Source organism: Ranitomeya imitator, chromosome 1 (genome assembly GCF_032444005.1).
Source record: "Ranitomeya imitator isolate aRanImi1 chromosome 1, aRanImi1.pri, whole genome shotgun sequence".
NCBI lineage: Eukaryota > Metazoa > Chordata > Amphibia > Anura > Dendrobatidae > Ranitomeya > Ranitomeya imitator.
In genome coordinates, this window is record NC_091282.1 from 556,070,363 (window position 1) to 556,093,839 (window position 23,477).

The 23,477-nt window shown below is 44.9% G+C and overlaps 1 protein-coding gene across 4 annotated transcripts in view; it reads left to right on the plus strand.

Moving 5' to 3' along the window:
- The window catches only part of LOC138678876 (tetraspanin-33-like), a 162,349-nt gene extending 139,789 nt beyond the window's left edge, over positions 1–22,560 (plus strand). For all 4 annotated transcript variants that reach the window (XM_069767756.1, XM_069767757.1, XM_069767759.1 and 1 more), the window contains one exon: positions 21,896–22,560. In XM_069767756.1, coding sequence (XP_069623857.1) covers positions 21,896–22,054 — 159 coding nt within the window. In that variant the 3' untranslated portion in view covers positions 22,055–22,560. The remainder of the gene's footprint in view (positions 1–21,895) is intronic.
- Positions 22,561–23,477: the final 917 nt, after the last annotated feature.

Genomic DNA, 23,477 nt, shown 5'->3' on the forward strand with positions numbered 1-23,477 from the left:
TCATTTCTTTTTTTTTTTTCCCACATCCCCGTCCACGCACTCCGTCGCTGCGTCTGAACCCGTGCCTTTCATTTCTTTTTTTTTTTTCCCACATCCCCGTCCACGCACCCCGCCGCTGCGTCTGAACCCGTGCCTTTCATTTCTTTTTTTTTTTCCCACATCCCCATCCACGCACTCCGCCGCTGCGTCTGAACCCGTGCCTTTCATTTCTTTTTTTTTTTCCCACATCCCCGTCCACGCACTCCGCCGCTGCGTCTGAACCCGTGCCTTTCATTTCTTTTTTTTTTCCCCACATCCCCGTCCACGCACCCCGCCGCTGCGTCTGAACCCGTGCCTTTCATTTCTTTTTTTTTTTTCCCATATCCCCGTCCACGCACCCCGCCGCTGCGTCTGAACCCGTGCCTTTCATTTCTTTTTTTTTTTTCCCACATCCCCATCCACGCACCCCGCCGCTGCATCTGAACCCGTGCCTTTCATTTCATTTTTTTTTTTTTACACATCCCCGTTCACACACCCAGCAGCCGCCGAACTTTGATAAGTGACGCAGTTCACTTATCAGAGCTAGGGCCTGCTGTTTTAGACTTTTCCTTTTACAGGTATTTTTTTTCCCTTTAGCTTTTTCCTTTCAGAATAGTTTGCACCAAACACTATCCCCCCCCACACGTACACAGTTATCAATAAATATTACACCCAAGCACCATAATCACACAAAAAATGTCCCGTTCGTCCCAGCAGCGCTATTCATTGGAGGAGGCATATGCTTTCCTTGCCTCCGACACTGATAGCGAGGGAGAGGATCCCACATTCCTTTACTCTTCAGATTCTTCATCCTCTTCCTCCTCCTCCTCCTCATCTTCCTCCTTGGGTCCTGCGGAACCGCCACGCAGACGCCCCAGGAGAGAAGATTAGGCAGCGCCCACTCCTGAAAATGAACCAGCGCGACCCTCTTCGGACCCCATATGGACCTCGCCCCCGAAAATTACGAGCCACTGATTCCTGATTTTGTGGCAGAATCAGGAATCAAGTTTGACACCACCGGCCTCACAGAAATAGACTTTTTCAAAGTCTTTTTCTCTGAGGCTTTCGTTAACCTCATGGTAGAGCAAACTAATTTGTATGCTCGGCAATTTTTGGAGCAAAACCCCCGTTCATCATTTTCTAACTGGTCTCCTGTGGACGCAGTTGAAATGATGCAGTTTTGGGGCCTGGTCCTCCATATGGGGATCGTGAAGAAGCCAGATATTCGGCAATATTGGAGTGTAGATATTTTATATAACACTCCAGTGTTCCGAATGGTCATGGTTCGGACGCGTTTTGAGGCCATCCATAAGTTTTTGCATTACAACGATAATGCACGGTGTCCCGCACGAGATGACCCCAATTTTGACCGTCTGTACAAAGTTCGGCCGGTCATCGAACACTTCAGCAAAAAGTTTGCTGAAGTGTACGTGCCCAAAAGGGACATCTGTGTGGATGAGTCCTTGGTTCATTTTAAGGGGCGGCTCAGATTCCGTCAATACCTGCCAAACAAAAGGGCCAGGTACGGAATCAAACTCTACAAGCTGTGTGAGAGTACCTCAGGGTACACCTACAGCTTTAGAGTGTACGAAGGGAAGGACAGCAGGATTGAACCGCCTGAGTGTCCTTCCATCCTGGGAGTGAGTGGGAAAATTGTGTGGGATTTGGTGCACCCACTGCTGGATAAAGGTTATCACCTCTATACTGATAACTTTTATACCAGCATCCCACTCTACAAATCCCTCTCTGCGCGAGGTACCGCAGCCTGCGGTACTGTCCGCAAAATTCAGAGAGGCCTCCCGAAGACGCTACTTGGGCAGATGCTCAGAAAAGGTGAGAGCAAAGCCCAATGTAGCGACCACCTGCTGGTGGTCAAGTACAAGGACAAGAGGGATGTCCTTCTCTTGACCACCATACACGGTGATGGCAGTGCCCTCAGCAGTGTACGGGGTACCTCAACACAGGTCTGCAAACCGGACTGTGTACTGGGGTACAACAAAAACATGGGGGGCGTTGATCTCTCCGATCAACTCCTCCAACCGTACAGTGCTTTGAGGAAGGCCAAGGTGTGGTACAAAAAGCTGTCCGTGTACATCGTACAAATGGCAATGCTCAACGCTTTCCTGCTGTCACGATGTGCACGACACACTGATACGTCGTACCTTCAGTTCCAGGAGGTAGTGGTTAAGGCCCTGATATTTGGCACGAGGGATGGAGCGGGCCCCAGTACTTCCGGAACTGAGGGTGCTCGTATCATACCAGGTCAGCATTTTCCGGGGGTGGTCCCGCCAACTGATAGAAAAAGTAAGCCGCAAAAAAGGTGCCGAGTGTGCTACAAAAGAGGAGTACGCAAGGACACCATCTATCAATTCGACACCTGCCCCGACAAACCTGGCCTGTGTATGAAGGACTGCTTCAAATTGTACCACACCTCCATGCACTACTAATTTACTTAACAGGAACCAGTAGATTAGTTCCAAAGAGGGGGCACATCTAAGTAAGATCTTGGGGGTCTAGGTTCCAAAATGATGTCACTTGTGGTTTTTTTTTACTGTTTAGGCACATCAGGGGCTCTGCAAACGGAACATGACGCCCTCAGAACTAGTCCATCAAAGTCTGCATTCCAAATCGTCACTGCTTCCCTTCTGAGTCCCGAAGTGCCCAAACAGTTTTTTCCCACATATGGGGTACTAGCGTACTCAGAACAAATTGGACAACAACTTTTGGGGTCCAATTTCTCCTGTTACCCTTGGGAAAATAAAAAATTGGGGGCTGAAAGATCATTTTTGTGGGGGAAAAAATAAAATTTTTTATTTTCACACCGGGCATCATAGACTTTAGTGAAGCACTTGGAGGTTCAAAATTCTCACGACACACCTAGATAAGTTCCTTAGGGGGTCAAGTTTCCAAAATGGGGTCACTTGTGGGGAGTTTCTACTGTTTAGGCACATCAGGGGCTCACCAAATGGCACATGATGCCTGCAGACAATTCCATCAAAGTCTGCATTCCAAAACGTCACTACTTCCCTTCCGAGCCCCGAAGTGTGCCCAAACAGTAGTTTTCTCCCATATATGGGGTACCAGCGTACTCAGGACAAATTCAACAACAACTTTTGGGGTCCAATTTCTCCTGTTACCCTTGGGAAAATAAAAAATTGGGGGCTGAAAGATCATTTTTGTGGGGGAAAAAATAGAATTTTTTATTTTCACACCGGGCATCATAGACTTTAGTGAAGCACTTGGGGGATAAAAGGGCTCACCACACACCTAGATAAGTTCCTTAGGGGGTCTAGTTTCCAAAATGGGGTCACTTGTGGGGGGTTTCCACTGTTTAGGCACATCAGGGGCTGTCCAAACGCGACATGGCGTCCGATCTCAATTCCAGCCAATTTTAGCTTGAAAATGTCAAACGGTGCTCCTTTCCTTCTGAGCCCTGCCATGCGCCCAAACAGTGGTTCCCCCCCACATATGGGGTATCAGCGTACTCAGGACAAATTGGACAACAACTTTTGGGGTCCAATTTCTCCTTTTACCTTTGAGAAAATAAAAAATTGGGGACTAAACCATCATGTTTGTGGAAAAAATAGGATTTTTTATTTTCACGCCCGGGCGTTATAAACTTTCGTGAAGCACTTGGGGGATAAAAGTGCTCACGACACAACTAGATAAGTTCCTTAGGGGGTCTAGTTTCCAAAATGGGGTCACTTGTGGGGGGTTTCCACTGTTTAGGCACATCAGGGGCTGTCCAAACGCGACATGGCGTCCGATCTCAATTCCAGCCAATTTTAGCTTGAAAATGTCAAACGGCGCTCCTTTCCTTCTGAGCCCTGCCATGCGCCCAAACAGTGGTTCCCCCCCACATATGGGGTATCAGCGTACTCAAGACAAATTGGACAACAACTTTTGGGGTCCAATTTCTCCTTTTACCTTTGAGAAAATAAAAAATTGGGGACTAAACCATCATGTTTGTGGAAAAAATAGGATTTTTTATTTTCACGCCCGGGCGTTATAAACTTTCGTGAAGCACTTGGGGGATAAAAGTGCTCACTACACACCTAGATAAGTTCCTTAGGGGGTCTAGTTTCCAAAATGGGGTCACTTGTGGGGGGTTTCCACTGTTTAGGCACATCAGGGGCTGTCCAAACGCGACATGGCGTGCGATCTCAATTCCAGACAATTTTAGCTTGAAAATGTCAAACGGTGCTCCTTTCCTTCTGAGCCCTGCCATGCGCCCAAACAGTGGTTCCCCCCCACATATGGGGTATCAGCGTACTCAGGACAAATTGGACAACAACTTTTGGGGTCCAATTTCTCCTTTTACCTTTGAGAAAATAAAAAATTGGGGACTAAACCATCATGTTTGTGGAAAAAATAGGATTTTTTATTTTCACGCCCGGGCGTTATAAACTTTCGTGAAGCACTTGGGGGATAAAAGTGCTCACGACACAACTAGATAAGTTCCTTAGGGGGTCTAGTTTCCAAAATGGGGTCACTTGTGGGGGGTTTCCACTGTTTAGGCACATCAGGGGCTGTCCAAACGCGACATGGCGTCCGATCTCAATTCCAGCCAATTTTAGCTTGAAAATGTCAAGCGGCGCTCCTTTCCTTCTGAGCCCTGCCATGCGCCCAAACAGTGGTTCCCCCCCCACATATGGGGTATCAGCGTACTCAGGACAAATTGGACAACAACTTTTGGGGTCCAATTTCTCCTTTTACCTTTGAGAAAATAAAAAATTGGGGACTAAACCATCATGTTTGTGGAAAAAATAGGATTTTTTATTTTCACGCCCGGGCGTTATAAACTTTCGTGAAGCACTTGGGGGATAAAAGTGCTCACGACACAACTAGATAAGTTCCTTAGGGGGTCTAGTTTCCAAAATGGGGTCACTTGTGGGGGGTTTCCACTGTTTAGGCACATCAAGGGCTGTCCAAATGCGACATGGCGTCCGATCTCAATTCCAGCCAATTTTAGCTTGAAAATATCAAGCGGCGCTCCTTTCCTTCTGAGCCCTGCCATGCGCCCAAACAGTGGTTCCCCCCCACATATGGGGTATCAGCGTACTCAGGACAAATTGGACAACAACTTTTGGGGTCCAATTTCTCCTTTTACCTTTGAGAAAATAAAAAATTGGGGACTAAACCATCATGTTTGTGGAAAAAATAGGATTTTTTATTTTCACGCCCGGGCGTTATAAACTTTCGTGAAGCACTTGGGGGATAAAAGTGCTCACTACACACCTAGATAAGTTCCTTAGGGGGTCTAGTTTCCAAAATGGGGTCACTTGTGGGGGGTTTCCACTGTTTAGGCACATCAGGGGCTGTCCAAACGCGACATGGCGTGCGATCTCAATTCCAGACAATTTTAGCTTGAAAATGTCAAACGGTGCTCCTTTCCTTCTGAGCCCTGCCATGCGCCCAAACAGTGGTTCCCCCCCACATATGGGGTATCAGCGTACTCAGGACAAATTGGACAACAACTTTTGGGGTCCAATTTCTCCTTTTACCTTTGAGAAAATAAAAAATTGGGGACTAAACCATCATGTTTGTGGAAAAAATAGGATTTTTTATTTTCACGCCCGGGCGTTATAAACTTTCGTGAAGCACTTGGGGGATAAAAGTGCTCACGACACAACTAGATAAGTTCCTTAGGGGGTCTAGTTTCCAAAATGGGGTCACTTGTGGGGGGTTTCCACTGTTTAGGCACATCAAGGGCTGTCCAAATGCGACATGGCGTCCGATCTCAATTCCAGCCAATTTTAGCTTGAAAATATCAAGCGGCGCTCCTTTCCTTCTGAGCCCTGCCATGCGCCCAAACAGTGGTTCCCCCCCACATATGGGGTATCAGCGTACTCAGGACAAATTGGACAACAACTTTTGGGGTCCAATTTCTCCTTTTACCTTTGAGAAAATAAAAAATTGGGGACTAAACCATCATGTTTGTGGAAAAAATAGGATTTTTTATTTTCACGCCCGGGCGTTATAAACTTTCGTGAAGCACTTGGGGGATAAAAGTGCTCACGACACAACTAGATAAGTTCCTTAGGGGGTCTAGTTTCCAAAATGGGGTCACTTGTGGGGGGTTTCCACTGTTTAGGCACATCAGGGGCTGTCCAAACGCCAAATGGCGTCCGATCTCAATTCCAGCCAATTTTAGCTTGAAAATGTCAAGCGGCGCTCCTTTCCTTCTGAGCCCTGCCATGCGCCCAAACAGTGGTTCCCCCCCACATATGGGGTATCAGCGTACTCAGGACAAATTGGACAACAACTTTTGGGGTCCAATTTCTCCTTTTTCCTTTGAGAAAATAAAAAATTGGGGACTAAACCATCATGTTTGTGGAAAAAATAGGATTTTTTATTTTCACGCCCGGGCGTTATAAACTTTCGTGAAGCACTTGGGGGATAAAAGTGCTCACGACACAACTAGATAAGTTCCTTAGGGGGTCTAGTTTCCAAAATGGGGTCACTTGTGGGGGGTTTCCACTGTTTAGGCACATCAGGGGCTCTCCAAACACGACATGGCGTCCGATCTCAATTCCAGCCAATTTTAGCTTGAAAATGTCAAACGGCACTCCTTTCCTTCTAAGCCCTGCCATGCGCCCAAAAAGTGGTTCCCCCTCACATGTGGGGTATCAGCGTATTCAGGAGAAATTGGACAACAACTCTTGAGGTCCATTTTCTCTTTTTACCCTTGGGAAATTAAAAAAATTATTGCTGAAAGAACATTTTTGTGACTAAAAAGTAAAATGTTAATTTTTTCCTTCCATGTTGCTTCTGCTGCTGTGAAACACCTGAAGGGTTAATAAACTTCTTGAATGTGGTTTTGAGCAGCTTGAGGGGTGCAGTTTTTAGAATGGTGTCACTTTTGGGTATTTTCTGCCATATAGACCCCTCAAAATGACTTCAAATGTGAGGTGGTCCCTAAAAAAAATGGTTTTGTAAATTTTGTTGTAAAAATGAGAAATTGCTGGTCAAATTTTAACCCTTGTAACTTCCTAGAAAAAAAAAATTTTGTTTCCAAAATTGTGCTGATGTAAAGTAGACATGTGGGTAATGTTATTTATTAACTATATTGTGTCACTTAACTCTCTGGTTTAACAGAATAAAAATTCAAAGTTGGAAAATTGCGAAATTTTCAAAATTTTCGCCAAATTTCCATTTTTTTCACAAATAAACACAAGTTATATCGAAGAAATTTTACCACTATCATGAAGTACAATATGTTACAAGAAAAGAATCTCAGAATCACTGGGATCCGTTGAAGCGTTCCAGAGTTATAACCTCATAAAAGGACAGTGGTCAGAATTATAAAAATTGGCCCGGTCATTAACGTGCAAACCACCCTTGGGGGTAAAGGGGTTAAGTAGAATGAGGTGTACTCTGGTTGGAATTCACCTGACACTGGAATGAAATAACTGTCAGACATGTAGAGAAGCTGATTTTTATAAAGCTGTGCAGTTGTGACGCCCAGGAGACCGGGATACCCAGCACCGGACCAATGGAGTCTGTCTCTTGAGGGGGATGTCACGGGTGGCTTGACTGTGGCTTGCTGTGGCCTCAGGCAATGCACAGTGTAAGGGGTATCATGAGGGGACAGGCACTTACTTGATCAGCAGCAGGTTCTCCCAGCGGTGACGATCTCGATCCTGGATAGATGGCTATTGTCCAAATGAAAGACTGAGGCACTGAAACGTTTAACCAGTTTACTTTAACATAAAAGGATTTACAACCAGTCCTGTCACCGGAGTCTGTATGGGAACTCTGAGTTACTTTGACCCTGCCGGGGTCTTCGCCTCTTATTGTGCGCAATTTCTGTGTGGCCCTGCTGCTGTATGTGAACTGGCTGCCGGCCCAATCTGTCCCCTCCGGGTCCTGGTTCGACGGGCAACCCGAGTCCTTTTATCGGTTTACCCCCTCTGGGAGTACCGCTGAACTCTGTGTCTGTTGCTGCATCCGACCCTAGTGAAGCTGATATCACCTCACGTTTTTCCGGTTGCTGTATTATATATAATGAATACAGCCACGGATCCGGTATCCGTCTTTGCGCCTGTTCTGGGTAGTGATTAATGCTACCCGGTTCTCACAATGTCCTTTTTCTCTATCCCTCTTCTCCTCAGGCCGGTGATTTAGGCCTGGTAACAGTCACAGGGCTGTTAGAGATTCAACTGTATGACCTCTCACTATCAGCTCCTTAGCCCAACTGCCATTTCTTCTCTCAGACCAGAATGGATCAAGGGGAGTCTCTGGAGCTCCCCCTTCTGGCCGGAGGTGGTAGTGCAGTCTTGCTATTTTAGTATTTGTACTTACTGTCAGTAACTATTTTTGTGGCAAATACCCCTAGGGGTGCCACATTCCCCCTTAGTTAAGAACAGTACTCCGGGACTGTGGGACAATAACATTTTGAAATAACAATTAATATGTACAGAGTTTTAAAAATGAAAAGTTACAAAAACCACTCAAGGAAACAAAAATAGAGTTCTGTAAAAAGTCACTTCAAATAGCGTCCATTAATACAGTTCTATCCTTGAAGGTATTAGGAACGGCACTGTACTTAGTGTCCAGGAATTTAGTTCCATTTTTCCAACGGAGTTATCAATATAAAGTCTAAAGAAAGTTCAAAAAGAGCAAAAAGCAAAGTTCAAAAAGCAGTCTTTCCGGAGCTTTGATTTAGTGCCTCCGGGCTGATAAAAAGTTCAAGAATATGCAATAAGTTCATACAGACAAGTCTCTGTAGGCACTGGGCTTAAACGTTGCAGACTGATAGCAATGACTATACTACATTTTCTGTTTAACTATATACGGCATAACATATATACAATTCACATTATGAGCTTTATAGTTGGTAATCTGCATACCTGGCCGGTAATTGACCCTGGGTACTACGCTGTGATCTACGTAATAGCTTTGTCTCTTCATGTGGTGTACTACTGTCTACTGCGGATGTAGTATCTGCCCGCTCTGCTAAAGATAATTCCACGACTATGGAGTTGGCAAGTCCACCGTGAATGGGATTACTCTGACCAGAAATCTGTTCTTCCTGGCCTGGAACCTCCTGTAGTACGGGGTCAGCCTCTTCCTGTCTTGGGACTTCTGGTATTGGGTTCGGTGTTGGGTAAAAGGCCACCATGGGAACCACTACTGCACCATGGTATGGTAGTAGGGTTTTGGGAAAGTCTCCTATACAGGTGTGATACACTTCCTCTTCTTTTTCATTTACTGGTTGAACCTGTATGGGTTGAATAACTTCTGGTTCTGGCTGGACAACGTCTGGCTCTTTCAATGCTTCCGGACATAATTTAAGATTGTCTCTTGACACTAGTACAGATGTTAAGCCTCCGTTTTTGCTAATGAGACACATTTTAGGATTATCCACTCTTGTTGGTAAAACTGTGTAGGGTACGGCTTCCCACTGATTGTCCAGTTTATTGGTTCGACGATTTCTCTTGAGCACTTGGTCACCCGGTCTTAATGGGGTCGCTAGAGCATTCTGGTTGAAAGTTCGCTCTTGTCTTTCTCTAGTTTGCTGAAGGCTTCTTTCCACACTCTCTTGCACTTGGCGATACTGCTTTTGCCGTATGATATCCCAATTGGAGTCTTGAACTTCTGCGTCTGGTTTCAGAATTCCCATTTCTAGATCGATTGGTAATTGGCCGGGTCTTGCACGCATAAGGTAAGCTGGGGTGCAGTTGGTGGAGCTCACCGGGACATGATTATACAGATCCACCAAGTCAGGCAATTTCTCTGGCCATTGATTCCTTTCTGTCTCAGGTAAAGTCTTTAGTAGGTCTATTACAATATGGTTCATCTTCTCGCATAAGCCGTTTGTTTGTGGATGATAGGCCGTCGTCCGGATCTTTTTGCAACCATACATATTACAGAATTCTCTGAAGATCTCTGATTCAAAGGCTGTACCTTGGTCGGTGAGAACCTGTTCCGGATATCCATGGGGTCTACAAAAGTACGTTTGGAACGCTTTGGCTGCTGTTTTTGCTGTCAGATCTTTTACGGGTACTACTACCAAGAAACATGAATAATGGTCCACGATTGTCAAGGCATAGACATAGCCGGACCGGCTTGGTGTCAACTTCACGTGGTCCATGGCTACAAGTTCAAGTGGTTGTTTGGTGATTATGGGCTGCAGTGGTGCTCTTTGGTTCTTTTGATCGTTTCTTCTGAGGTTGCATGGGCCACAATTTCTGCACCACTGTTCGATTGATTTTCTCATCCCGACCCAATAAAATCTTTCTCTTAGAAGTACTTCTAACTTTTTCCAACCGAAGTGACCAGCACCATTATGGTAAGCTTCGAGGACCATCTTCACATCTTGTTTAGGCACAATAATCTGCCAAACCAATTCATGTGTTTTCGGATTGGTGTATCTTCTACAGAGCTTCCCTTGATACAGGAACATTTTGCCTCTCTCTTTCCAGAGTTGATGCGTCTCTTCTGGGGCATCCTCATAGGGATATGCACTTTGCTCAGTCAACAGTTCCTTCACCAACTTCACAGCCGGATTGCTGTCTTGGGTGTCAGCCCATCTATGGTGTGCTAACGGATTAAAATTCACCTCTTGTTGTTTCTGATAGGTACTTGACTGATGATGTTTTGCCTTGGGACGATGGAAGGCTGGTAGTTCAATTTCTTCAAGCTCCCCCGTTTCCTCTTCTACATCTCTCAAGTGTGGCATCCGGGATAGGGCATCGGCATTTCCATTCTTGCGACCTGCTCGATACTTGATTATGAAGTTGTAATTAGATAACCGGGCTATCCATCGCTGTTCTAACGCACCTAATTTGGCTGTGTCCAGGTGGGTCAACGGATTGTTGTCAGTATAGACAATAAATTCTGCAGCGGCCAGATAGTGTTTGAAACGCTCCGTCACAGCCCAAACTACTGCCAATAGTTCCAATTTGAAGGAGCTGTAATTTTCTGAATTTCTTTCAGTAGGCCGGAGCTTTCTACTTGCAAAGGCGATGACTTTCTCCCGACCTTCTTGCTTTTGTGACAGCACCGCTCCTAGTCCCACATTACTGGCATCGGTGTAGAGGATGAAAGGTTTATGGTAATCTGGGTATGCCAGAACCTCTTCTCCGGTTAGTGCCTTCTTTAGTTGTTCAAAGGAGTCTTCCCTTTCGTCGTTCCACTGAAAAGGAGGGTTTCGGTTTGAAGGTTTCTTCGTCTGCCCTACCAAGGTGTCTTGCAAGGGTGCTGCCAACTTGGTAAATCCTTTTATAAATCTGCGATAGTAACCCACCAATCCCAGGAATTGTCTCACTTCTTTTGCGCTGGTAGGTCTTGGCCAATCCCTTATGGCGCTTATTTTCTCGGGATCTGGTGCTACTCCCTCCGAACTCACGATGTGTCCCAGGTACTGTACCTTTGGCTTGAGAAGGTGACATTTGGATGGCTTGACTTTCATGCCATACCTGGATAAGGCTTCGAACACTTCTGCCAGGTCTATTAAGTGTTGTTCGTAAGTCTTTGAGTAGACGATCACATCATCTAGGTACAGGAGGACGGTCTCGAAGTTCTTGTGTCCGAGGCAGCATTCCATCAGCCGCTGGAAGGTACCGGATGCGTTGCAGAGTCCGAACGGCATGCGATTAAATTCACATAGACCCATTGGTGTGGTGAATGCCGTCTTTTCCTTATCTCTCTCAGCCACAGAGACTTGCCAATACCCGCTTGTTAAGTCTAAGGTGGAAAAATAATTAGCAGATTTCAAAGCAGTTAAGGACTCTTCTATCCTAGGCAAGGGGTAGGCGTCTTTTTGGGTGATGTTATTAATCTTCCGGTAGTCTACGCACATTCTCATGGTTCCGTCCTTTTTTTTGACAATCACTAGAGGGGCCGCCCAGGGGTTACAGCTGTCTCTTATTACCCCGGCCTGTTTCATTTCCCTCAGCATATCTTTTGCACATTGATAGTGAGCGGGCGGTATGGGTCTATATCTTTCTTTTATTGGGGGATGGTCACCTGTGGGGATTGTGTGTTCTACCCCTTCTATCCGTCCGAAGTCCAATGGGTGTTTACTGAAGACTTGTTCATATTCCGTCACTAGCCTATACACCCCTTGTTTTTGATGGGTAGGTGTTGAATTTATGCCCACGTGTAGCTGTTGGCACCAATCCTCCATTTCTCCATCTGAGCCATTGCCTTCCACCTGACAGGTTGGTTCTAAGGGCTCAATGGTTGTGATGGCATTGTTGTCAACAGTATATAGCTTTGCCATTGTAGCATACCTTGGCAAAGTGACCTCTTCCTCTCCACAGTTCAAAAGTCGTACCGGCACTCGTCCCCGGTGTACCTCGACTATCCCTCGTGCTGTGAGTATAGTGGGCCTGCTGTCGGTGTACACTGGTTCTATTAAGGCTTGATAATCTCGTCCCTTAGTACCAATGGCTGCTCTACACCATACCAGCATTTCTGTTTTTGGTGGGATTACAATAGACGTTGGATCACTTACCCTCACACTGCCGATTTCTCCACCTGCAACTTCTACCTGTTGCCTTAACATCAATACTTTTATTTCCCTCCGGAGAACTCTCTGCTGGCAGGATTGGGCAGTTTCAGCAATTTGCTGTAAGACAGAAATGACTTCGGAAAAGCAGTTCTCTAACACATTCATTCCTATCAATACAGTTGGTTCACAGTTCCGCCGGTCAACATCAACAACAATTATACCCTGTTTCTTCAGTTCTACTTTACCAATCTTTATGGTCATCTCCCTGAATCCTAGTTTCGGTACCAACTTACCATTACTGGCCCATATATCTAGTTCAACATCAGAGGGCCCTTTATCAATATCTGCATCAGCCCAGTACCTCTTATAAAGGATATACGGTATAGATGAAATCTGGGAACCTGTGTCCAGCAAAGCGTTGAGGGGAATTCCGTCCAGCACGATAGGGATAATGGGTCGTCCTCCGATGTACCTGTCGTGCCAGGGTGTTGGGCCTTGAAAGTTCATTCCTGCGAAGCGGCCCGCATTCCCAGGGGATTCCCGTTTAAATCACAATCTCGTGCAAAGTGGCCCGGCTGCTGGCAACGGCGGCAAATGGGCTGTCCATCCGGTTGGTAGCGGTCGCGGGGTCGTCCTCTCCATGTCGGGTATCTCCGGGGTCTCATCCATGGAACATCCTCTCTACAGTTTGCCAACTCCATCTTGTGTCCTCTCATCTCCTGCATGGTTTTAGCCATTGAAGCAACAACATCAGCTAAAGAGTCAAGCTTTTGTTGAAGAGCCTCATTAGTACTGGGCCCCAGGGGCTTAGCAATGGCCCCAGACATAGCTGATGTCACTGGCACTCCCTGTTGTTGAGGTGCCTCTGCCATGGGTTGCGCAGGATCCTGATCCCGAGGTGCCTCTGCCAGCTGGAGACGTATAGCGCTCTCCTTTAATTGGGCAAATGTCAATTCAGGGTTCTTAAAAACAAGCATGCTCACATGCCCCCGGTGAGAAGGGGTGTAGAGTCCCTCAATAAATTGATCTCTTAGCAGTTTATCCGCTCCGGTGTTAAAAATGGGTTCAGCCAGTGTAAGTGATTTAAGGGCTTCCTGCAGGTTTAAGGCAAAGTCTCTCACGCCCTCATTAGCTTTTTGTTTGCAACTAAAGAATCGTATTTTAGCTTTGCTGCTGGCCGTGGTTTCAAATGTAGCTTTTAATCCAGCAAATATGCGTTCAACAGTGCCTTTTAGATCAGCTGCCCATGCTGTGACTTCTCGCTTAGCATGGCCACTTAACTGCATCATCAGGAGACTAACACGCTGAACTTCACCCACAGGGAACATGTCAAAATGGGCCAGCATCTTTTCTCTGAAATCGTCAAGGGTATTAGGCTCACCTTCGTACATTGGAAGCCATGGGCCACCCGGGGTATATGGCATCAGCACCGGCATGATGGGCGCCACTCCTTGCACCGCTGCGCTGCCGAACTCTCTATTGACACTCTGTCTTTCAGCTGCATTAGCGTTGCCGAGTGCTGCGGCGTCTCCGTGCTGCGACATACTGTGCCCCCTTAGTTAATCCGGACCCTTCCGGTCCTCCGCTTCCGTCGGGATAGTGTAGATTCGTTCCGCTGTGCAGCAGGATCGATTTTCCCCTTGCTCTGATGTCAGAGCGCTCAGCTTGGTGCCGCCCACAATGACACGCCCCCTGCTGCTCCCACCCACCGCGCTCTGTAATGGCGGATTCTGAAGTTTTTCAGTTAGACTGGGGCTCAGGTGATGGCGTAGCTCAATTAACAGTCTCGTGCCTAACGGTTATGAGGTGATTACCTCAGGGTATGGCGGCCATCTTTACTCCATTATAACCAATGGGGAAAAGTCACTTTCAATAGTTTTCAATGGGGAATGGATTTTTCTTTAATAAAGTCAATTTTCAAGATTTTTCATCCCAGTTTTCACAGTTTTGGGCTCCAATCATGGCACACAATACCCGGTATACGGGCTGGCTAGATCCTGTTCGTGACGCCAATTGTGACGCCCAGGAGACCAGGATACCCAGCACCGGACCAATGGAGTCTGTCTCTTGAGGGGGATGTCACGGGTGGCTTGACCCGGTGCTGTGGCCTCAGGCAATGCACAGTGTAAGGGGTATCATGAGGGGACAGGCACTTACTTGATCAGCAGCAGGTTCTCCCAGCGGTGACGATCTCGATCCTGGATAGATGGCTATTGTCCAAATGAAAGACTGAGGCACTGAAACATTTAACCAGTTTACTTTAACATAAAAGGATTTACAACCAGTCCTGTCACCGGAGTCTGTATGGGAACTCTGAGTTACTTTGACCCTGCCGGGGTCTTCGCCTCTTATTGTGCGCAATTTCTGTGTGGCCCTGCTGCTGTAGGTGAACTGGCTGCCGGCCCAATCTGTCCCCTCCGGGTCCTGGTTCGACGGGCAACCCGAGTCCTTTTATCGGTTTACCCCCTCTGGGAGTACCGCTGAACTCTGTGTCTTTGGCTGCATCCGACCCTAGTGAAGCTGATATCACCTCACGTTTTTCCGGTTGCTGTATTATATATAATGAATACAGCCACGGATCCGGTATCCGTCTTTGCGCCTGTTCTGGGTAGTGATTAATGCTACCCGGTTCTCACAATGTCCTTTTTCTCTATCCCTCTTCTCCTCAGGCCGGTGATTTAGGCCTGGTAACAGTCACAGGGCTGTTAGAGATTCAACTGTATGACCTCTCACTATCAGCTCCTTAGCCCAACTGCCATTTCTTCTCTCAGACCAGAATGGATCAAGGGGAGTCTCTGGAGCTCCCCCTTCTGGCCGGAGGTGGTAGTGCAGTCTTGCTATTTTAGTATTTGTACTTACTGTCAGTAACTATTTTTGTGGCAAATACCCCTAGGGGTGCCACACAGTGGTCTCTCAATTTTGCCTGGGCTGTATATATATATATACTAGCTGAAGAGCCCGGCGTTGCCTGGGCATAGTAAATATCTGTGGTTAGTTATAGCACGTCACTTGTCTTATTTTCCCATCACGCCTCTCATTTTCCCAATCACATCTTTAATTTTCCCCCTCACATCTCTCATTTTCTCCCTCACACCTCTCATTTTCTCCCTCACTCCTCTCATTCCTGCCTAACACTTGTCATTTCGACCTCACATCTGTCATTTTCCGATCACTACACTATTTTCCCTCACTCCTCTCATTTTGCACTCACACCTTTTCATTTTCACCTCACACCTCTCATTTTCACCTCAGTATATACATGTTTGTCATCTCCCTTATATATAGTATACACCTGTATGTCATCTCCTGTATATAGTATATACAGTGGAGCAAAAAAGTATTTAGTCAGTCAGCAATAGTCCAAGTTCCACCACTTAAAAAGATGAGAGGCGTCTGTAATTTACATCATAGGTAGACCTCAACTATGGGAGACAAACTGAGAAAAAAAAATCCAGAAAATCACATTGTCTGTTTTTTTATCATTTTTTTTGCATATTATGGTGGAAAATAAGTATTTGGTCAGAAACAAACAATCAAGATTTCTGGCTCTCACAGACCTGTAACTTCTTCTTTAAGAGTCTCCTCTTTCCTCCACTCATTACCTGTAGTAATGGCACCTGTTTAAACTTGTTATCAGTATAAAAAGACACCTGTGCACACCCTCAAACAGTCTGACTCCAAACTCCACTATGGTGAAGACCAAAGAGCTGTCAAAGGACACCAGAAACAAAATTGTAGCCCTGCACCAGGCTGGGAAGACTGAATCTGCAATAGCCAACCAGCTTGTAGTGAAGAAATCAACAGTGTGGAGCAATAATTAGAAAATGGAAGACATGCAAGACCACTGATAATCTCCCTCGATCTGGGGCTCCACGCAAAATCCCACCCCGTGGGGTCAGAATGATCACAAGAACGGTGAGCAAAAATCCCAGAACCACGCGGGGGGACCTAGTGAATGAACTGCAGAGAGCTGGGACCAATGTAACAAGGCCTACCATAAGTAACACACTACGCCACCATGGACTCAGATCCTGCAGTGCCAGACGTTTCCCACTGCTTAAGCCAGTACATGACCGGGCCCGTCTGAAGTTTGCTAGAGAGCATTTGGATGATCCAGAGGAGTTTTGGGAGAATGTCCTATGGTCTGATGAAACCAAACTGGAACTGTTTGGTAGAAACACAACTTGTCGTGTTTGGAGGAAAAAGAATACTGAGTTGCATCCATCAAACACCATACCTACCTTAAAGCATGGTGGTGGAAACATCATGCTTTGGGGCTGTTTCTCTGCAAAGGGGCCAGGACGACTGATCCGGGTACATGAAAGAATGAATGGGGCCATGTATCGTGAAATTTTGAGTGCAAACCTCCTTCCATCAGCAAGGGCATTGAAGATGAAACGTGGCTGGGTCTTTCAACATGACAATGATCCAAAGCACACCGCCAGGGCAACGAAGGAGTGGCTTCGTAAGAAGCATTTCAAGGTCCTGGAGTGGCCTAGCCAGTCTCCAGATCTCAACCCTATAGAAAACCTTTGGAGGGAGTTGAAAGTCAGTATTGCCAAGCGAAAAGCCAAAAACATCACTGCTCTAGAGGAGATCTGCATGGAGGAATGGGCCAACATACCAACAACAGTGTGTGGCAACCTTGTGAAGACTTACAGAAAACGTTTGACCTCTGTCATTGCCAACAAAGGATATATTACAAAGTATTGAGATGAAATTTTGTTTCTGACCAAATACTTATTTTCCACCATAATATGCAAATAAAATGTTAAAAAAACAGACAATGTGATTTTCTGGATTTTTTTTTCTCAGTTTGTCTCCCATAGTTGAGGTCTACCTATGATGTAAATTACAGACGCCTCTCATCTTTTTAAGTGGTGGAACTTGCACTATTGCTGACTGACTAAATACTTTTTTGCCCCACTGTACCTGTATGTCATCTCCCCTGTATATAGTATATACCTGCTGTTTGTCATCTCCCCTGTATATAGTATATACCTGTATGTCATCTCCTCCTATATATAGTATATACCTGTATGTCATCTCCTCCTATATATAGTATATACCTGAATGTCATCTCCTCCTATATATAGTATATACCTGTATGTCATCTCCTTCTATATATAGTATATACCTGTATGTCATCTCCTCCTGTATATAGTATATACCTTTGTGTCATCTCCCCTGTATATAGTATATATGTGTGTGTCATCTCCTCCTGTATATAGTATATACCTGTATGTCATCTTCTATATATAGTATATACCTGTGTGTCATCTCCTCCTGTATATATTATATACCTGTGTCCTCTCCCCTGTATATAGTATATACCTGTATGTCATCTCCTCCTGTATATAGTATATACCTGTATGTCATCTCCTCCTGTATATAGTATGTACCTGTATGTCATCTCCTCCTCTATATAGTATATACCTGTGTGTCATCTCTCCTGTATATAGTATATATCTGTGTGTCATCTCCCCTGTATATAGTATATACCTGTGTGATCTCCTGTGTTAGACCTCGTTCACACGTTATTTGCTCAGTATTTTTACCTCAGTATTTGTAAGATAAATTGGCAGCCTGATCCCCAGCCAACAGGAAGCCCTCCCCCCTTACAGTATATATTAGCTCACACATACACATAATAGACAGGTCATGTGACTGACAGCTGCCGTATTTCCTATATGGTACATTTGTTGCTCTTGTAGTTTGTCTGCTTATTAATCAGATTTTTATTTTTGAAGGCTAATACCAGACTTGTGTTTGTTTTAGGGCGAGTTTCGTTTGTCAAGTTGTGTGTGTTGAGTTGTGTGTGGCGACATGCATGTAGCGACTTTTGTGAGATGAGTTTTGTGTGGCAACATGCGTGTAGCAACTTTTTGTGTGTCGAGTTGCATGTGACAGGTTAGGGTAGCAAGTTGTGTGCAGCAAGTTTTGCGCATGGCGAGTGTTGCGCGTGGTGAGTTTTATGTCTGGTGCCTTTTGAGTATGTGCAAGTTTTGTGTGAGGCAACTTTTGCATGTGTTGCAAATTTTGTGCATGTGGCAATTTTTCCGCATGTGCAAGTTTTGCGTGTGGCGAGTTTTCCATGAGGTGAGTTTTGCACTTGTGGCGCGTTTTGCGTGAGCCTAGTTTTTGCATGTGGCGAGTTTTGCGCGTGGTGAGTTTTGAGCGGCGACTTTTGTGTTTCGACTTTTATGTGGCGAGGTTGGTGTATGTGTGGTGAAATGTGTGCTGAGGGTGGTATATGTGTTCAAGCACGTGGTAGTGTGTGGCGCATTTTGTGTGTGTGTTCATATCCTCATGTGTGGTGAGTATCTCATGTCGGGGCCCCACCTTAGCAACTGAACGGTATATACTCTTTGGCACCATCGCTCTCATTCTTTAAGTCCCCCTTGTTCACATCTGGCAGCTGTCAATTTGCCTCCTACACTTTTCCTTTCACTTTTCCCCATTATGTAGATAGGGGCAAAATTGTTTGGTGAATTGGAAAGCGCGGAGTTAAAATTTCACCTCACAACATAGCCTATGACGCTCTCAGGGTCCAGACGTGTGACTGTGCAAAATTTTGTGGCTGTAGCTGCGACGCTTCCAACACTTTTCATTTCACTTTTTCCCCATTATGTAGATAGGGGAAAAACGGTTTGGTAAATTGGAAAGCGCGGGGTTAAAATTTCACCTCACAACATAGCCTATGACGCTCTCAGGGTCCAGATGTGTGACTGTGCAAAATTTTGTTTCTGTAGCTGCGACGCCTCCAACACTTTTCCTTTCACTTTTTTCCCCATTATGTAGATAGGGGCAAAATTGGTGAATTGGAAAGCGCGGGGTTAAAATTTCACCTCACAACGTAGCCTATGACGCTCTCAGGGTCCAGACGTGTGACTGTGCAAAATTTTGTTGCTGTAGCTGCGACGCTTCCAACACTTTTCCTTTCACTTTTTTCCCCATTATGTAGCTAGGGGCAAAATTGTTTGGTGAATTGGAACGCGTGGGGTTAAAATTTCACCTCACAACATAGCCTATGACGCTCCCGGGGTCCAGACGTGTGACTGTGCAAAATTTTGTGGCTGTAGCTGTGACGGTGCAGATGCCAATCCCGGACATACACATACACACACACACACACATTCAGCTTTATATATATATATATATATATATATATATATATAAATAGATAGATAGATAGATATCTATCTACTATATAATTGGTCGCGGCCTCTGTCTGTCATGGAAATCCAAGTCGCTGATTGGTCGTGGCAAAATGCCCACGACCATTGTCACGACCAATCAGCGACGGCCATAGTCTGGCAGAGAAATGGCCACTGCTTTACTGCCCTGCAGTCAGCGCTGAGCGCTCACACAGGGTTAATGCCAGCTTAACGGACCGCGGTGTAACGCACTCCGTTACGCAGCTATTAACCCTGTGTGACCAACTTTTTACTATTGATGCAGCATTAACAGTAAAAAGATCTAATGTGACAAATAATAATAATTAAAAAAAAAAGGTTATTCTCACCCTCCGACGTGGCACGCTGTCCTTGGCAGTGCAAGTGGCAGATTCCGGTGCTAAGGATGCCAGACGAGAAGGATCTGCCATGACTTCACGGTCATGTGACCGCGACATCATCACAGGCCCTGCGCTCACACCAACCATGTGACCGGAAGCTGCCATGTGCACCGCACACAGGCGCCAGGACTTCAAGGGGCCTTCGGAAGGTGAGTATATGTTTATTTTTTATTTTAAGTCTTTTTTAACCACGCATATAGTGCCCACATTGCTATATACTACGTGGGCTGTGTTACATACTGCGTGGGCTCTGTTATGCTGTGCAATACACTATGTGACTGTGTTATATACTACGTGGCTGTGCAATATACTACGTGCCTGTGCAATATACTACGTGGCTCTGCAATATACTACGTGGCTATATTATATACTACGTGGCTCTGCTATATACTACGTGGCTGACCAATATACTACATACCTGTGCAGTACACTACGTGGCTATGTTATATACTACGTGGCTGTGTTATATACTACGTAGCTCTGCTATATACTACGTAGCTATGTTATATACTACGTCGATTGTGTTATGTACTACGTCACTGTGCAATATAGTACGTAGCCTGTGCTATATACTACCTACATATTCTAGAATACCCGATACGTTAGAATCGGACCACCATCTAGTGTATATATATATATATATATATATATATATATATATATATATATGCATTTTGGGGCACTTCACTTCCGCAACAAGAATCATCAGTGACATTGTACACAGGAGCTCTGTATATACTGTAGTGTATCGGTAATACAGTTATTACTTGTGACATTATGCACAGTGGCTCTGTATATAGTCAGTGTACAGGTAATAAAAGGATCACCAGTTATATAGAGCAGGGGTCCCCAACTCCAGTCCTCAAGGCCCACCAACATGTCATGTTTTCAGGATTTCCTTAGTCTTGCCCAGGTAATAATTGCATCACCTGTGCAATGCAAAGGAAATCCTGAAAACATGACCTGTTGGTGGGCCTTGAGGACTGGAGTTGGGGACCCCTGATATAGAGCACCGCTTCCAGAGCACATTCCCCACATTTCCCCCCAACTTCTACACTATGTTAGATGAAGAAAAAAGTGACATAGGGCTACCCTGCACAGTAACATGACCCCCCTCAATTCATCATTTGCTCTCCCCCACCTTCAATTCATCATCATTTGTTCTCCCCCGCCCCAATTAATCATTATTTGCTTTAATTCACCCTCAATTCATCATTTGCTCTCCCTCACCTTAATTCATCATAATGTTATCTCCCCACCCCCACCTTCAATTTATCATTTGCTGCCCCCTGTCCCCCACCATCAATTCATCATTTGCTCTCTCCCAGCCCTCCCACCCTAAATGCAACATTATTTGCTGACTGGCCTCTGTCCCCCACCCTTAATTCATCATCATTTTCTCTTCCCATCCTCAACTCATCATTTGCTGTCTCCTTTCCCCCACCCTCAATTCAACATTTGCTCTCTGTCCCCAGCCTCAATTCATCATTATTTGCTCTCCCTTACCCCCACGGATAGCTGAATGAGTTTTAAGGCTCATGTTGTAGAGGTATACATATTCTGTAGACTGGACATGGTGCCACAGAAGCAATTCACTAGGGGAGAATAGTTTTGTAAGATGACATTTGATTGAGTGTGTCACAATTTTTTCTCTTGGATGTTGCATGAAATTGGAGGCATATAGAAATTAAGTAATTTCCAATAGCCTACTGTCACTCTATTAAGGCCTGAGCGGTTGCATTGAGCCGTGAAAAGAAATGTACATAAGTCTGAATGTACGGTTTTGTTTTTTGCATTATCTGTGTTCAGTTTTATATAATATTTGCATTACTTTTTTTCAGATTGTTGTTATCTGTTTAGCTGTAGTCCTGATTCATCAAATAAATTTCATAGAGGACAGGAGAAAAAGCACTGCTGTAGTAAGAACCGGGTCTGATTCAGAAGAAGACATGGTCCCACACGTGGACCAAATGCATGTTGAAGACTGGCAGGATATTTAGAAGTACTGAATCCCTGCAATTTGCACTTTATAAATCAAATACTTGTGAGAATATATCCCTTTTATGACATAGGTTCATAACCAATCATTTTTGTAAGTTGCACCTGTACTTACCATTGGTTATTGTTGGCTTACTGTGGAGTAGTGTTCCCTACACAAACCTATTTGATTTGAAGGGCATCTGTCATATGATTTTCATCACATTAGGCATGATTATATGTTACTCCGTGGGACTATTCATTGGCACTGCAACACCCAAATGACCAAAAGGATGGAATTTGTATACAACATGCACTTGCCTAATTATTCCTAAAATAATAAGGTTGGGAGATAGCTTCTTGTTCATTAGTGGACTGACTGTTGGCACCCCGAGTGATCCTGAGAATATGTCCCTGGAACCAGGGAGCCAGTCTCCAATGGATTATACAGTTATATGAAAAAGTTTGGGCACCCCTATTAATCTTAAGCTTAATGTTTTATAAAAATTGTTTTTGTTTTTTTTTGCAACAGCTATTTCAGTTTCATATATCTAATAACTGTTGAACACAGTAATGTTTCTGCCTTGAAATGAGGTTTATTGTACTAACAGAAAATGTGCAATCTGCATTCAAACAAAATTTGGCAGGTGCATAAGTATGGGCACCCTTATCATTTTCTTGTTTTAAATACTCCTACCTACTTTTTACTGACTTACTAAAGCAGTTTTCTAACCTCATTGAGCTTTGTACTGCATATCCAGGTGAATGCAATCATGAGAAAAGCTACTTAAAATGGCCACTTGCAAGTTGTTCTCTTGTTTGAATCTCCTCTGAAGAGTGGCATCATGGGCTCCTCAAAACAACTGTCTAATGATCTGAAAACAAAGATTATTCAACATAGTTGTTCAGGGGAAGGATGCAAAAAGCTGTCTCAGAGATTTAACCTGTCAATTTCCACTGTGAGGAACACAGGTACAGTTCTTGTTAAGGCCAGAAGTGGCAGGCCAAGAAAAACATCAGAAAGGTAGAGAAGAAGAATGGTGAGATCAGTCAAGGACAATCCTCAGACCACCTCCAGAGAGCTGCAGCATCAACTTGATGCAGATGGTGTCACTGTGCATCGGTCAACTATACAGCGCATTTTGCACAAGGAGAAGCTATATGGGAGAGTGATGCGAAAGAAGCCGTTTCTGCAAGCACGCCACAAACAGAGTTGGCTGAGGTATGCAAAAGCACATTTGGAGTAGCCAATTTCTTTTTGGAAGAAGGTCCTGAAACCAAGATTGAGTTGTTTGGTCATACAAAAAGGCGTTATGCATGGCGGCCAAAAAACACAGCATTCCAAGAAAAACACTTGCTACCCACAGTAAAATTGCATCCGGAATCTTGTTAAAGTTGAGGGACGCATGGATTTCTCTCAGTATCAGCAGATTCTTGACAATAATG